Consider the following 14,906-nt stretch of genomic DNA (forward strand, 5'->3'; position numbering starts at 1 on the left):
TTGACCCTGGAACCCCATACATTCAAGTCATGTATTCCACAGCTGAAAATGCCATTTCTGCTGCCTACTCCTTTCCTGTGTCATGACTAAATTTTCCTGTTTCTTTTCGTAACTGTCCCATAATTTTTTTTTTTTAAACCAGACATATTAGATCACTTGTTATAGCAGTTTTGGAAATGATCACACTTCCTTTCCCATGAGGCCTGCAACTTCCATTCATCTTACTGTATATAACCTCTAGTTACTCAGAGGGTGTGGCTCTGTCTATTCAGTCTCCCAGAGGTGACTCTTGTTTTAGCAGGGCTCTCCTTGTCTCTTTCTCTGAACTCTCTGTCAAACTGTCTATCTCTTTAAGTTACATCCATTTGTTAAGCTCCACTAGTTGCAAATTGATTGCAATATTGTTTTTTGGCAATTTCCCAGGCATTTCTCCATTCTAATCCAATTAGATTTAGGCTCCTTTAGTGAGGTAATCTTTGAGTCTAGTCTTGAGGTTCATCCTTATTCCAAGAAAAGTTCTTGTCTCTTCCTCTTACTCTCTGGTACAGACTAGTCTCTTAATTACTTATGACCAAAGTATCCTTAGTTTCCGTGAAAATTTTTGTTTTATTTAATTTAGTATTTTATTACTTTTATTCATTAGAGACAGAAATTGAGAAGGTAGGAGGAGATAGAGAGGAAGAGAGATACCTGCAGCCCTGCTTCACTATTCTCAAAGCTTTCCCCCTGCAGATGGGACTAGGGACTTGAACCTGGGTTCTTGTGCATTGTAACATGCGCTCTCAACCAGGTGTGCCACCACCAGTCCCCCTCCCCCCCAAAATTTTTGGATATGAATCTGCTCCATTAAAAAAAATAGGCATCTATATTTTCTTTTAAAAATATATCTATGTATTTATGAAAGAGAGGAGGATAGAGTAGAGCCAAGGAATCATTCTGGCACATGAGATGCTGGGAGTCAAACTCAGGGCCTAAGACTGGAAAGTCTAATACTTTATTCATTGTGCCACCTAGGGTAGGTGGATCTGAATTTTCTCACACTTGTTTCTAAATAAGGTGAGTTTCTCTGGGGAGAGTGTTATAGTTGTCTGTTCTAATGTACTACCTTTCACCCTGGAGAAAAATCTCCAAGTTACTGCTCTGGAGTTGGGGGGACTAGAATAGGGGGAAAGGAGACCATGGACCTACTTCTCTTTATAAGCAGGTCTATGAGAGGGGATAGTAGCTTCTGTTCCTCTCAGATTGCACTCCTAGTATGGGACTTCCCTCTCACATATGAGCTCAGGCCAGGGTGACTGGGGCCCCAGCACTCTTGCCTGTTGCACCTGTGATAGTCTCTGTTCCATGAACAGTGCCTGAGGTTCCTATCCCTCCAAACACCAAGTCAAGTTAGCATTTGTAAAAGTAATGTAAAGAGGATGAGAAACGCAGACAGCTTCATCCATCTAGGGAGAAACCCTTCGCTGGAATCTGGGCAGAGAGGAAGCCCCATCTTTTTGCCTAGATCTGCCTGTAATGGAGCTTTAACCATATTGAACAGAGCTAGAGCAGGCTTAAGTCACTGGCTCTTTCTTGCTGTTTTTATCAAGACTTAGTCAATTTTATTGAATGCTTCGGGATGCATTGGATCGACCTTCCCGTGGTGCATCCCGTGAGTACCCATTCATTGGAGAAACTGACGATCCTTCCTAGCCGACTGAATCCACATGGATCCCAGTCACTTTCAAAGCCATTAACTGGCTACGGAAGAAGGGCAAATGCTAGAAGAAGAATTGAATGCTTCTTTTTTTTTTTTTTTTTTCTTTTGCCTCCAGGGTTATTGCTGGGGCTCCGTGCCTGCACCATGAATCCACTGCTCCTGGAGGCTTTTTTTTACACTCTTTTTTGTTGCCCTTTTTATTAATCATTGTTGTGGTTATTATTATTGTTTTTATTTTATTTAATTTTTAAATTTTATTTATTTATTCCCTTTTGTTGCCCCTTTTTTATTGTTGTTGTTGTTACTGATGTAATTGTTGTTAAATAGGACAGAGAGAAATGGAGAGAGGAGAGGAAGACAGAGAGGGGGACAGAAAGATAGGCACCTGAAGACCTGCTTCACCACCTGTGAAGCGACCACCCCCCTACCTGGGGAGCTGGGGGCTGGAACCAGGATCCTTAAGCTGGCCCTTGCTCTTTGCGCTACCTGAGCTTAACCTGCTGCACTACCGCCCAACCTCCGAATGTTTCTTATTTTTTATATCCCCTTTGGACAACTTAAGGAGTTTTTTTTAAATTTATTTTTATTTTATTTATTTATTCCCTTTTGTTGCCCTTGTTGTTTTATTGTTGTACTTATTATTGATGTCGTTGTTGTGAGATAGGACAGAGAGAAATGGAGAGAGGAGGGGAAGACAGAGAGGGGGAGAGAAAGACAGACACCTGCAGACCTGCTTCACCGCCTGTGAAGGGACCTTCCTGCAGGTGGGGAGCCGGGGGCTCAAACCCGGATCCTGACGCCGGTCCTTGAGCTTAGCGCCACCTGCGCTTAACCCGCTGCGCTACAGCCCGACTCCCAAGGAGTTTTTAATGGCACTTATTTTGTAAATATTTCATCACTTAGAGTTGTTTCTCCAGGAAGTAAGACCAAGGAATGCATTACATTGCTCTTTTGCTAGTGGTGCATTTACAGCACAAATTTATCAACTTCCTTAGCATCTAATGTATAACAACCTACCGCAAGTTAATAATTGTAATTTTACTGTGATATATGCAAAGAAAGTAAACACAATACAACTTAGGAACACATAGGGACTATTCGACAAGGATAAACTCTCTTTTCTTGGGGCCCAGGTGGTGGCACACCTGGTTGAGCACATGTATTACAATGTGCAAGGACCTAGGTTTGAACCCCTGTCCCCACCTGCAGGGGGAAAGCTTAGCAAGTGGTGAAGCTGTCCTGCAGGTATCTCTCTGTCTCTCTCTCCCTCTCTATCACCCCCTTCCCTCTCAATTTATGGTTGTCTCTATCCAATAAATAAAGATAAAAATAAAAAAAAAGTGTTTTCTTGGGGCCTAGGCAGTGGTGCACCTGGTTAAGCACACATATCAGCTTGTGCAAGGACCTGGGTTTGAGCCCCTGCTCCCCACCTGCAGGGGGAGCGCTTCATGAGTAGTGAAGCAGGTCTGCTGGTATCTATCTTTTTTTCTTTTTTTTTCCTCCAGGGTTATTGCTGGGCTCGGTGCCTGCACCATGAATCCACCGCTCCTGCAGGCCATTTTCTCCCCATTTTGTTGCCCTTGTTGTTGTAGCCTCGTTGTGGTTATTATTATTACCATTGTTGATGTTGTTCGTTGTTGGATAGGACAGAGAGAAATGGAGAGAGGAGGTGAAAACAGAGAGGGGGAGAGAAAGATAGACACATGCAGACCTGCTCTACTGCCTGAGGAGCGACTCCCCTGCAGGCAGGGAGCCCAGGCCTCTAACCCGGATCCTAACGCTGGTCCCTGCGCTTTGCGCCACGTGCGCTTAACCTGCCCTACCCTGGTATCTATCTTTATCTCCCCTTCTCCTCTCAATTTCTTTCTGTTCTATTGAATCGAAATAGAAAAAAAATGTCCTCCAGAACCGGTGAACTGATAGTGCAGGCACTGAGGCCCAAAGAAAACCTGGTGGCAAAAAAAAAAAAAAAATTCTTTTAATTTTTTATGCCTTCCTCCTTTTAAAATGTCTATGTATGTATCAGGCAATGGTTTAATAACAGTTTATCTCACAAATTGCCCAGTGCTTCTCTTAAAGATTCTGTCATCAGCTGGGTGTGGAACCATTTAAAAAAATAACAATAATAGAAATTCCTTTCATGTTGGGTGATGGTGCACCAGGTAAAACACAAACATTACCATGCTTAAGGACCAAGTTCAAGCCCTAGGTCCTCCTTTGCAAGGGGGAACTTTCCTGAGGGTTGAAGCACTATTGCAGGTGCCTTTCTTTCTCTTTCCCTATCTTCTCCTTCCCTCTAAATTTCTGTCTTTATAAAAAAGAAAAAAATAAAAAGGGGAAAAGGGTGGAGGGTAGATAGCATAATGGTTATGCAGAGACTCTCGTGCCTGAGGCTCCAAAGGCCCAGGTTCAATCCCTCGCACCACCATAAGCCAGAGCTGAGTAGTACTGTAATAACAGGAAAAAAAAAAAAAAAAAAAAAAGCCAGTGGCAGCAGTGGATTTAATGGATTCTTCCTATAGGTACCGAGCTCCAGTGATAACCATGGTGGCAATTAAAAAATATATATCCTTTTTAAAGAGCAGATATCATGTAAAAAATATATCTGGAAACAATCTTTACATAAGTGTGGTTTTAAATTTCAAAGATGGGGATCGGGTGGTGGCGCAGCGGGTTAAGCGCACAAAGCACAAGGATCCCGGTTGAAGCCCTTGGCTCCCCACCTGCAGGGGGTTCGCTTCACACGAAGTGAAGCAGGTCTGCAGGTGTTTATCTTTCTCTCCCCCTCTCTGTCTTCCCCTCCTCTCTCCACTTCTCTCTTTCCTATCCAGCAACAATGACATCAATAACAACAATAACAATAACCACAAAAACGGAAATTCTTAAAAAATATATATATTAAAAAAAATTTTCAAAGGTTTCTAATATTAGACTTATTAACCTAGGCTATTTGTCAAGTTATGTTTCTCACTCCTTATCAAGCACATTGCTCCTTGCAGGCCTCTCCAGTCCATCTGAAACCCCTCCAACCACAAGAGTCATCATCTTATAAAGATGTACTTGGTATACACAGGACTGAAAAATTGTAGCACTCTCCTTATATGGTGTCTAATTAAACACAAGCACACATGATGATTGGGGCTGCAACTTTATTTTTATTAAAGTAAAATATACCTAAAACATCTCAACCATTTTTTTTAAAAAAGGGACCCTTTCTAGGAAGTTCTTTCTGAAAAATCACAATGAATTTTCCTGAAATAAACAATTAAAAATGGTCACCCGTGAATAAGAAAGGGCCAGGTTATTTATTCTTTTTTTTTTTTTTTTAACAAATTCACATAACACTTTATATTTTTCAAAACATTTATATTAACTTGTTGCCACATGTAGGCTTTATCTTACGTTGGCAATAAATAGTTTTATGCTATATAGTCTCTCCTCCATAAGGTTATTTATTCTAAGGAATGTCTGGTTTTGTCCCTTTCAACAATTGTGTAATCATAACAGCAAATTAAATATAAAGACCCAAGCGTGGTTCAGGAGGTGGCACAGTGGATACAGCATTGGACTCTCAAGCATGAGGCCCTGAGTTCAATCTCCGGCAGCACATGTAGTACCAGAGTGATGTCTAGTTCTCTCTCTCTCTCTCTCTCCTATCTTTCTCATTAATAAGAATAAATAACTAAAATAAAGACCCAAGCTATTCTGTAAACTCACCTTCCTCTGTCCAACATTATCTTTTCTCAAGGTCTTTTCAGTAGCACATGAATAATAATAATAATAACAACAACAGCAGAACCACCTGGAGCAGCTGAAGTTTACATTTAATCAGGCATATGCCAATATGCTTCATTTAAATTAAAGTCTTTCAGTGCCTTAAAGGGAAAAAATAATATGAATATATATTATACATATATACACAAATGAGCCTGATTTTTTTGTTAGATGAAAAATAATATCTAAGAAATAATGTAACTATCCAAGCTCTAATTTGTTAGATCACAGATTTTTTTTTTATTCTACAAAGCACATTCTCACACCCCAAATGATATACTTGGGAATTTGGAATTGACAGCTCTATTGCTATTTCATGCCCTCAACTCCCAAGTCCTAAAAAAAAAAGTTCTGGGATGGGCCAGGAATAAAAATTGGACAGGTCACTGAACATAAAAACAGCGTTGACCACTTGCGTCCCGGCCCTGCCCAGCCCAGTCAAAGGCTAGGGGAGCTGAGCCTTTCACATGTGCTCTCACACGTAGGCGGGAGCAGAGAACAGCAGATGGCAGTGGCTACAGGACCGAAAGCCCGAGACGCGGGGGACAGGGGTGGGGGCGAGTTGCGGTGCTGCGCCCCAGCACGTACGGGGGCGTGGCCTGAGGCACCGCGGGCGGAACTTGGGCAAATTTCCCTGGGCAGATAGTGTTTCACATTGCATACTATGTACTTTAGTAGCTCCGGAACGCAGGGGTGGGGAGGGTCCCCTCTGCATCCTTGGTATTTTCTCTGCTACTGCTTTCAGGCACCTGTTTTTCCTCTCCATCCCGGAATGGAGCCCAGACAAGGATTTTAAATAGTACAAGGAGATCGGGTGTCTGAGCAGTCTTGGATTAAACCTTCTACAACAGGTAAGAATAAAAATTACGAACAAAACTTTGAAAGGTGTGAACACAACAGAGAGCTCCAGAACACCTTCATAGGAGGGTTTTTGTGACAAGGCGTAGCTTTTATCACGTAGGAGACTACTTCATATCAAATTCTAGATTGATTTTATACAATGTAAAATTATCTGGGACAACAGGTTCAGTGCTATTTAAAGGAATAGAATGTGAGCAGTGTTAGTGACTGACTAAAACACCCAGGCAAACGATTTTTAAAACATTTTTGTTGGTTACAGCTACCGACCAACATGTTCGCAAAGGTTCTCCTTAACAAAACTCTTGTTAAAAAACAAAAGATTTGTATTCTGTGCAACTTGTTCTTGACATTGCTAAGTTAGAACTGGAACTTACAGAATGTTTATGCTTCTTCAAAACCAGCAATTTTAAATTAATTTCTATTTTGGCTTTATAAGTTGTAAGACAAAATTAAGACTTGTAATGGTACTTGTGAGACTATACAAACATAAAAAACATCTGTGCCATCTAGTTAAACTGCTGAAAACTGTATCGTTTAGTTTATGAATGTGGATTTCATATCCCATCTAATTACCTGTGAGTTAATGTCTCCATAACCAGACATATGCATTTTATTCAAACTCTAAACCCTTGAAGAACTCTACAAAACACTTCAGTTCCATTTGTGTTTTTACCTTTCCTTTTAGAAGCATCTCAGTGGCCCAAGTTTTCCTTTAAGGGGTACCCAATCTTGAGTTCTCCACACCCCATCTGTTTATCCTGTTTGCTGTTTAAGCAGTTAACAATGGAGGAAAGGGTATTTTCTGCTGTGTATGTGGTATTGCAGGGTTGCTAGTATGGTCACCCATACCCAGTTTTAAAAAGTCCAATGTTTTTTTCATCTACAAAATGAAATGTACATACTCATCCATGGGGTTTTTCTGAATACAGTGAGGTAGCAAGCAAAATGTTTAGCACAAAGTTAGTATATAGTACTTAAAAGATGTTAGGTTTCTTTGCCATTGCTGTAATAAGCTCTCTGGGTTGTCAGAAAAGTCATGACAAATTTTTCTTTTTCTTTTTAAAAAATATTTACTTATTTTCCCTTTTGTTGCCCTTGTTTTTATAGTTGTAGTTATTAATGTCATCATTGGATAGGACAGAAATGGAGAGAGGAGGGGAAAACAGAGGGGGGAGAGAAAGACACCTGCAGACCTGCTTCACCACCTGTGAAGAGACTCCCCTGCAGGTGGGGAGCCGGGGGCTCTAACCAGGATCCTTAGCCAGTCCTTGCGCTTTGTGCCACGTGCACTTAACCTGCTGCACTACTGCCTGACTCCCTCCTTTTTATTTTATTTTATTTTTTTACCAGAGCACTACTCAGCTCTGGTTTATGGTGGTGCAGAAAATTGAACCTGGGACTTCAGAGCTTCAGGCATGAGAGTCTCTTTGCATAACCATTATGCTATCTACCTCCATGTTGACTTTTGGTTTTCTATGCAAAAGTGCATCATAACTTTTCCCACAACCCAATATTCTAGTTCCAAGGCTAGTAGTGAGGCTTACAACAAAATACAATAAATTTATGTATTTTCTTCAAGCATGAAATACTGTGATAATTCACTCAGGCAGCACTAGAGATGGGGAAAATACAGGCATGAATAGTGAGGGAGAGAGAAATATTAAAGGGATAAAAGTAATCAGAGAAGTATACTTGAGGGAGTTGGGCGGTAGCTTAGGTGGAGCAAAGTGCACCGAACGACCAGTATAAGATCCCAGTTTGAGCCCCCCCCATCTGCAGGGGAGGCGCTTCACAGGTGAAGCAGGTCTGCAGGTATCTGTCTTTCTCTCCCCATCTGTCTCCCCCCTCCTCTACATTTCTCCATCCTAGCCAACAACAACATCAATAACTACAATAATAAAAAAAAAGGCAACAAAAGGAAGTATATATATATATATATCTTAAGTATACTTGACAGAAGAGGGCTGTATTTTTTGCAGGTTGGTGCTCTAACAGGCGGAACTATCATCCCAGTCTAGGGCTCTATTTCTTAATAAAACTGTTAAAGAAATTTGTAATGGCTTCAGAGGACAGGTAGGGCTGAACTAGCTATTTCAAACATTTCAGGGGCATCACTTTAATGATCCAGGTGGATACTTGTTTCCTTCTAGTTGTGTCCTTTAAAGTGGTTTTCTTTTGTACTCACAAGATTATTTCCCCAGACATAACATAACCTCACCATTAAAACCAGTTTGTTTTTAGCTGGCACTAATTTGCTGCAAAAATGTTGACATTTTCAACCTGAAAATGTCAAGCAACTACTTTATTCTAGAAATACCTCTAGTATTATACATATTAGCAGGAACACTTTGGATCATAGTATTTGCAGTGCAGTATTAATGTACAAACCCTGCCAAATCTTAGTACTATACACCTGTTACTAAATCATGTAATAAAATTTTAAAGCAGTAATGTAAGTTTATTTTGTCCCTAAAGCCTTAGGCTACAAGATCCAAGTGTTCTTCCTAATATTTTTCCACCAACATAATATAGTTACTTCTAGTACAAGGATTCAGTGAGCTTTTTTTTTTTTTTAATATTTATTTCCTTTTGTTGCCCTTGTTTTATTGTTGTAGTTATTATTATTGTTACTGATGTCTTTATTGTTGGATAGGACAGAGAGAAATGGAGAGAGGAGGGGAAGACAGAGAGAGGGAAAGATAAGACACTTGTGAAGCGACTCCCCTGCAGGTGGGGAGCTGGGGGCTGGAACTGGGATCCTTACGCCAGTCCTTGCCTTCTCGTCACATGCGCTTAACCCACTGGTCTACTGCCTGACTCCTGTGAGCTTCTCTTTTTTGTGTGCTGGCTAATTTTTTTTTTAAAAAGTCATATTTATGACCATTAAAAACACATGGAAATATTACACAAAAGAAAATAAAGCTATTTTAAATATACAGTGTCATAGATTTGTTCTAGTTTTATATTAGGACCAAAAGATCTAATTTTAATCTTGTGTGTGCCTTTTGCCACCTTTAGTATTTATCATTTAAGGGTCTTTATCATTTGAGGTCTAAATTTCTTCATATGTGAAAGGGAAAAAAAAAAAACATTTAGAGGAACTTCTAGCCCTTATTGCAGTTATGTAACTATAATGGCTCAGGATTTGCTTCACTCATCTCATTCATATTAAAACCATAAAATTTTTGTTTTACTTTAATAGATACATATGTTTATAAATGACAGTTTTTCTAAAAAACATACTTTTTACAGTGGGACATTGTTATTAACATTACATTTAGGGACATAGTGGTATACATTAAGGTGATAGCAGTAAGATAAATATAGCAATAACCAATACCTGTGTAATTTTCATAGAATATTTAAATTGTTGGTAAACAATTTTAAGAGCTAAGATATTTAAGCAAGTATTATAAGCTGATCAAAGGTGGCCTGGTCCATAGATGTTTATTTGATGTAACAAAACAATACAGTTAGTGTTAGATCCAACCACAAGGAGGGAAAGGAACAAAAATTTTGTACAATGCACATAGAAAAACAAGGGTTTATTACTATGACAACTATATCTTTCTAAAATAATATTTCTAAAATTATTCAATTATTGAAATCTATATGAAAACAGAAAGATGTTAATAGCGACAAAGTGCATAAAAACAAAACAATATTTGAGCAAATTAACGTACTAGGCAATTTTGCTAACAAAGCATGATTTTTTTGTGTGTGTGTTTACAATCTGTTCAAAGTATCTTTATACCAACAGGGTGGACAGGACATATGGTTTAATATCAATTACACAATATTAGCATAAAGTTTCACAACTACAGATAGGGGTATTGTTTTCTTTTGAGCTGGCAAAGTGACTAAAGAAACATTAGATGGTTTCTCTGAATTGAGAATTTTATCCAAATAAACAACACATACCTTCCAGATATAAGCATATCTTTCTATATCATGTAAATGGCTTTACCCATTTAAATAATAAACCATACAAGCATTTAAGAATCATTATATGACAAACAATGTCATGTTCCAGGTTTAACAATCCATAGGCCAAAAAAAAAGGCTCCTTAAAAACTAGATTTATAAATGCAGACTATATTGCATGAGTAACTGCTGGTATTTTTTAAGAAAATATATTGTGCAACAGTGGCTACCATGTACTGCTGGCAAATCATTGTTGTTTGTGTACAATGTGAAAAAACTGAGTAAAAATTTTTCAAACTGATCATGATGAAAGGTTACTGCCTTCTTAAAAAACTGGCATCTTATTAAAAATAATTCAGTAAGGGACAAACTCCCTAGTCCAAAATAAATAAATAAAAAGGTGCATTTTTAAAAAGATGCTACTGCATTGCGATGGCTTAAATATCAAAGGACCTTGTAAATGTGCTGTCTGTTATCTGACATTAAACATTAAAAAAGAGCATTAATGTAAATTAAGTAGAAAGGGGATCAAAATTGAACTAACTGAGTTTGTGCAGTATTATAGCCAGGCTTCTAAAATTAGATATAGAAAATATAAATAGACTGCTTTAGGTAATGAGCCACCAGTGTCCAAAAAAAAGGGGGGGGGGGAATGAGATATGAAAAAAAGCTCAGTTAACTTGATCCAAAGCTCTGAGTAATTCTTCCCCCTGCAATAGGATTCTGCTGCCTTGTATAGGTGCGTTAACTTCACAATCATAACTGGTCAGCTGTGGTAATCTACTTTCATCCATTGATTGCCCCAACAGTCTACATGCTAAATCTGAAAAACAAAGAGATACCTAAGTATTAATTCATCAACCCAATAAATATTACTTAATATTCACTAGGCACTATGTATTGAGAGAGTAAGGCAAATAAAGGCATATAGTCTATTAAGTAAAATCACAGCTATGGAAACAAGTGCAAAGAAGAGTTACTTAGAGCTAAATCAGAAGTGCTTACAAAATGTAATGAAGGTATAAATATATTGGGTTGTCAGTAGTCACGATGCATCTTTGCATAGAAAACCAGAAAAATACATCATGACTTTTCTGACAACCCAATAGGAAAAGACATAAAATTTACAAATTTCAATTTTTTTTAAAGATTTTATTTATTTATTAATGAGAAAGGAGGAGAGAGAAAGAACCAAACATCACTCTGGCACATGTGCTGCTGGGGATCGAACTCAGGACCTCATGCTTGAAAGCCCAAAGCTTTATCACTGCGCCACCTCCCGAACCACAAATTTCAAATTTTTAAGAATAAATTTGTTTCTAATCACTATTGAGATAATATAGTCACAGATATGTCAGACATAATTACTAGGAAGTATAAGTTTTTCTTTAAAGATTTTATTTATTAATGAGAAAGATAGGAGAGAAAGAGAGAGAGAGAGAGAGACAGAGAGAGACAGAGAGAGACAGAGACAGAATGAGAATGAATCAGACATTCAGATATTACTCTGGTACATGTGCTGCCGGGGATTGAACTCAGGACCTCATGCTTGAGTCTAGTGCCTTAGCCACTGTGCCACCTCCCAGACCACAGAAAGTATAAGTTCTAAATTGAAAGAGCTATAGTCATTAGGTAAAAGCACTGTTGAGCTGTGGTGGTACTGAGGACTGAACCTGAGATTTTTGAGCCTCAGGCTAGAAAGTCTATTACATAAACCTCTATTGCTTTCTCCCTTGTCCAGGCATCTAACATTTTTAATCTTGCTAAGGAATCAAAATCACACTTGGAGTAAGGCTTCTAAACAAAAAATTTGATACTCTATAATTTAAAAAAAAATTTAAAACAAAATTGAGCTACATTTTAATTAAAAATGTCTTTGTAATGTTCAAAGAGAGGAAGAATAAACTAACCAGAGGGTATTAAGATAATTGTCTTTTGTTCCATTCCATTTTGTTCACTAGATTTGCATCCTTTGACTCGTTTCCAAGAAAGTGATGTATTATTTGCCCTATCCTCTGGCTGCTGTAACAATGTTCCCTAGAATGAAAACAAACCATTAGACTCTGACCACAGAACTAAGATCATCAGAAGGAGGAATGAGGCTTTGATGGTGAGATACTGGTACTTCAGTGGTGGGCTTACTGGGGTAATATACATAATAAAGTGGTGTAAAATTGTCCCCACAACATATAAACCAACACTGTCTCAACTAAAAAAAAAAAAAAAAACTGCTCTAAATTACTTTTAATTTTTCTTTTTAGTTGTAAAAATGGCTAGTATATCTGTAAATGTTTCCCAATTAACTTGGTTTGAAAATGAAGTATGGATTACACCAGCATTGACCCACTCCCCAAAATCTGCAGTATGTAATAAGGAAAAGTAAAGGGAAGGGAAGTATATCTGGGGAGAATTTCATCCAAAATACAATTGTATTGTTTAGAATGTCTACACTGAAAAAAATATTTCATTTTTAAGAATCAGTGCATACAAAGTAAAACAAGCATGCAATTTCTGAAAACATGTCTTTAGTATTTGGAAGAAACAAGGGCTTAAAAATATGTATCTCAAAACAGCATATTAGCTAGGTTAGAAAAACAGTACTATGTTCTCAGACTTACAATTCCCACTGCTTGAAAAAGTGAACCATCATGTTCTATTTTTCGCTTTCTCTGAGCATTCTGTAAAGCTAGCATCTTTGGATTTAGTTCTTCCTCAGGAGCAGTAGTTCTGGGAAAAGAAAAAAAAAAGAATAAAAATACAGTTGTTAATTATTTTAAGAAATATCCAACTAATCTTATATAATGTAAAATGCATTTTAATATTATGTTGTTTCAATATTACTATACATAAAGTAAGTTTTCTACTAAAGTTTATTGCATTCTTAAGTCAGAGCTGCTCAATTTTTTAAAACAGAAATTACCCTATTTTATGAAATATAATTATACTCACATTTTTGTAGAACAGAAATAGTTAAATACTGGTCTTTCACTACCTAGCATACAGATATACTTGGGACTGCTATAAGATTAATGTCCTATTTGTATGATGTTCCATTTTGTAAAGTGTTTCATGTTCATCACTTCATTTTCCCCTCACTTCAATCCTTAAGATAGATAAGACTGGTATATAATACCCACTTTATAAAAGAGACTTGCTGGGTTAACTTGCTCAAAGTTCTCTTGGCAGTTCATTGCAGATGCATTTTAAGTCACTAAAACTCATGAACTTCGCATCAGACCATTTTGCCATCACTATTGATCTGGTAGTCAAACCTGAACTAGCTATACCTACAGTTGGTATTAGTGAACAACTGTTTTATGAGCTAAGTACATTAATTTCATTGTTTTTTGGTATTGTTTAAGACACTGCTCCTCAGTAGTTTCCCACAGTATCTCCATGGTCTTTGCCATATGGCTGAGAATGCCATATGGATAAATGATATATTTAGTTTTCATTGTTTTCCTGAATATAGTTTTATGTTAAAAATCCTTTTTTATATGAATGTATTCATTTATTTATTGAATAGACAACGAAAAAAATCAAGAAGGGAGAAGCCAGAGAGGGATAGAAATAGAGAGATACCTGCAGCACTACTTCACAGATTGTGAAGCTTTCTCCCTGTAGGTAGGGACTAGGGTTTGAACCAGGGTCCCTGTGCACAGTAATGTATGCACCTAACCAGGTACATCATCACACCGAGCCACCTTATGTTAAAAATCCTGTAAGACTTCCTATACATAATAGCCAGATTTTAAAATTCTTATACATAAATACATTATCTGTTTTTCAAGTTACTTATTTTTATTTATTGAATAGTGACAGCAAGAAATCGAGAGGGAAGGGGGAGATAGAGAGGGAGAGAGACAGAGAGATACCTGCAGCCCTGCTTCACGACTCAAAGCTTTTCCCCTGCAGGTGGAGGTCCAGGGCTTGAACTCAGGTCCTTGTACACTGTAATGTGTGTTCAACTAGGTGTGCCACCAGTTGGCCCCCATAGATACATTATCTCTATGAAGGGTAACTTCTTTTATCAGGTAAATAGCTAAATAGTAATACTTAATTATTAACAGAAGTGTGTGTGTGGGGGGGAGTGGAGTAGAAATTTCTCTATTACTGAACGGCAAATTCATTCTTTAAAGTGTTAGGTACTGTGAAGCTCAAGCACCAGTGAAAGGATCCCAGTTTGAAGCCCCGTTGCCAACCTGCAGGGGGGTCGCTTCTTGGGTGGTGAAGCAGGTATCTATCTTTTCTCTCTCCCTTTCTCTGTCTTCCCCATCTCTCTGAATTTCTCTCTGTCCTACCCAACAACAACAATAATAATAACAACAACGATAAGCAACAAGGGAAACAAAAGTGGAAAAAATAGCCTCCAGGAGCAGTGGATTTGTAGTGTAGGCACCAAGCCCCAGCAGTAACCCTGGAGGCAAGAAATAAATAAATAAAATGTTAGGTACATGTTGTCTTATTTCTGAAACTACTGTAAAACATGCTAAAGTGACTAGTTATTAAATTTTAGTCTGATGAGTATAAGAAGAAACTTGCTCAGAAAACTTAATATTCCTGGGGGTGGGGAGGGGTCAACATCATCAGTATCCAGAGCTGATCAGTGTTCTGGTAGAAACAGAAAGACAGAAAAGAGAAGGGGAGG

The 14,906-nt window shown here is 38.1% G+C and overlaps 1 protein-coding gene and 1 long non-coding RNA gene across 12 annotated transcripts in view; one reads left to right on the forward strand and one right to left on the reverse strand.

Annotated features, from left to right (window-relative positions):
• The first annotated feature begins 6,103 nt into the window (after positions 1–6,103).
• LOC132533432 (uncharacterized) overlaps positions 6,104–14,906 on the forward strand; it is a 941,342-nt gene continuing 932,539 nt past the window's right edge. For 3 of the 11 annotated variants that reach the window (XR_009545321.1, XR_009545322.1, XR_009545320.1), the window contains exons 1-2: positions 6,115–6,324; positions 12,220–12,368. This is a non-coding gene — a long non-coding RNA (uncharacterized LOC132533432). Of the gene's footprint in view, positions 6,325–12,219; positions 12,369–14,397; positions 14,495–14,906 lie in introns of all 11 variants that reach the window. The other 8 variants (XR_009545319.1, XR_009545315.1, XR_009545318.1 and 5 more) reach the window with 5 other exon arrangements.
• The window catches only part of HIF1A (hypoxia inducible factor 1 subunit alpha), a 53,712-nt gene continuing 48,571 nt past the window's right edge, over positions 9,766–14,906 (reverse strand). The window contains exons 13-15 of the mRNA XM_007519273.3: positions 12,877–12,985; positions 12,169–12,295; positions 9,766–11,081 (exon numbers count right to left, since the gene is read on the reverse strand). Coding sequence (XP_007519335.1) covers positions 10,930–11,081; positions 12,169–12,295; positions 12,877–12,985 — 388 coding nt within the window. The 3' untranslated portion in view covers positions 9,766–10,929. The remainder of the gene's footprint in view (positions 11,082–12,168; positions 12,296–12,876; positions 12,986–14,906) is intronic.

This window comes from Erinaceus europaeus, chromosome 16 (genome assembly GCF_950295315.1).
Source record: "Erinaceus europaeus chromosome 16, mEriEur2.1, whole genome shotgun sequence".
NCBI lineage: Eukaryota > Metazoa > Chordata > Mammalia > Eulipotyphla > Erinaceidae > Erinaceus > Erinaceus europaeus.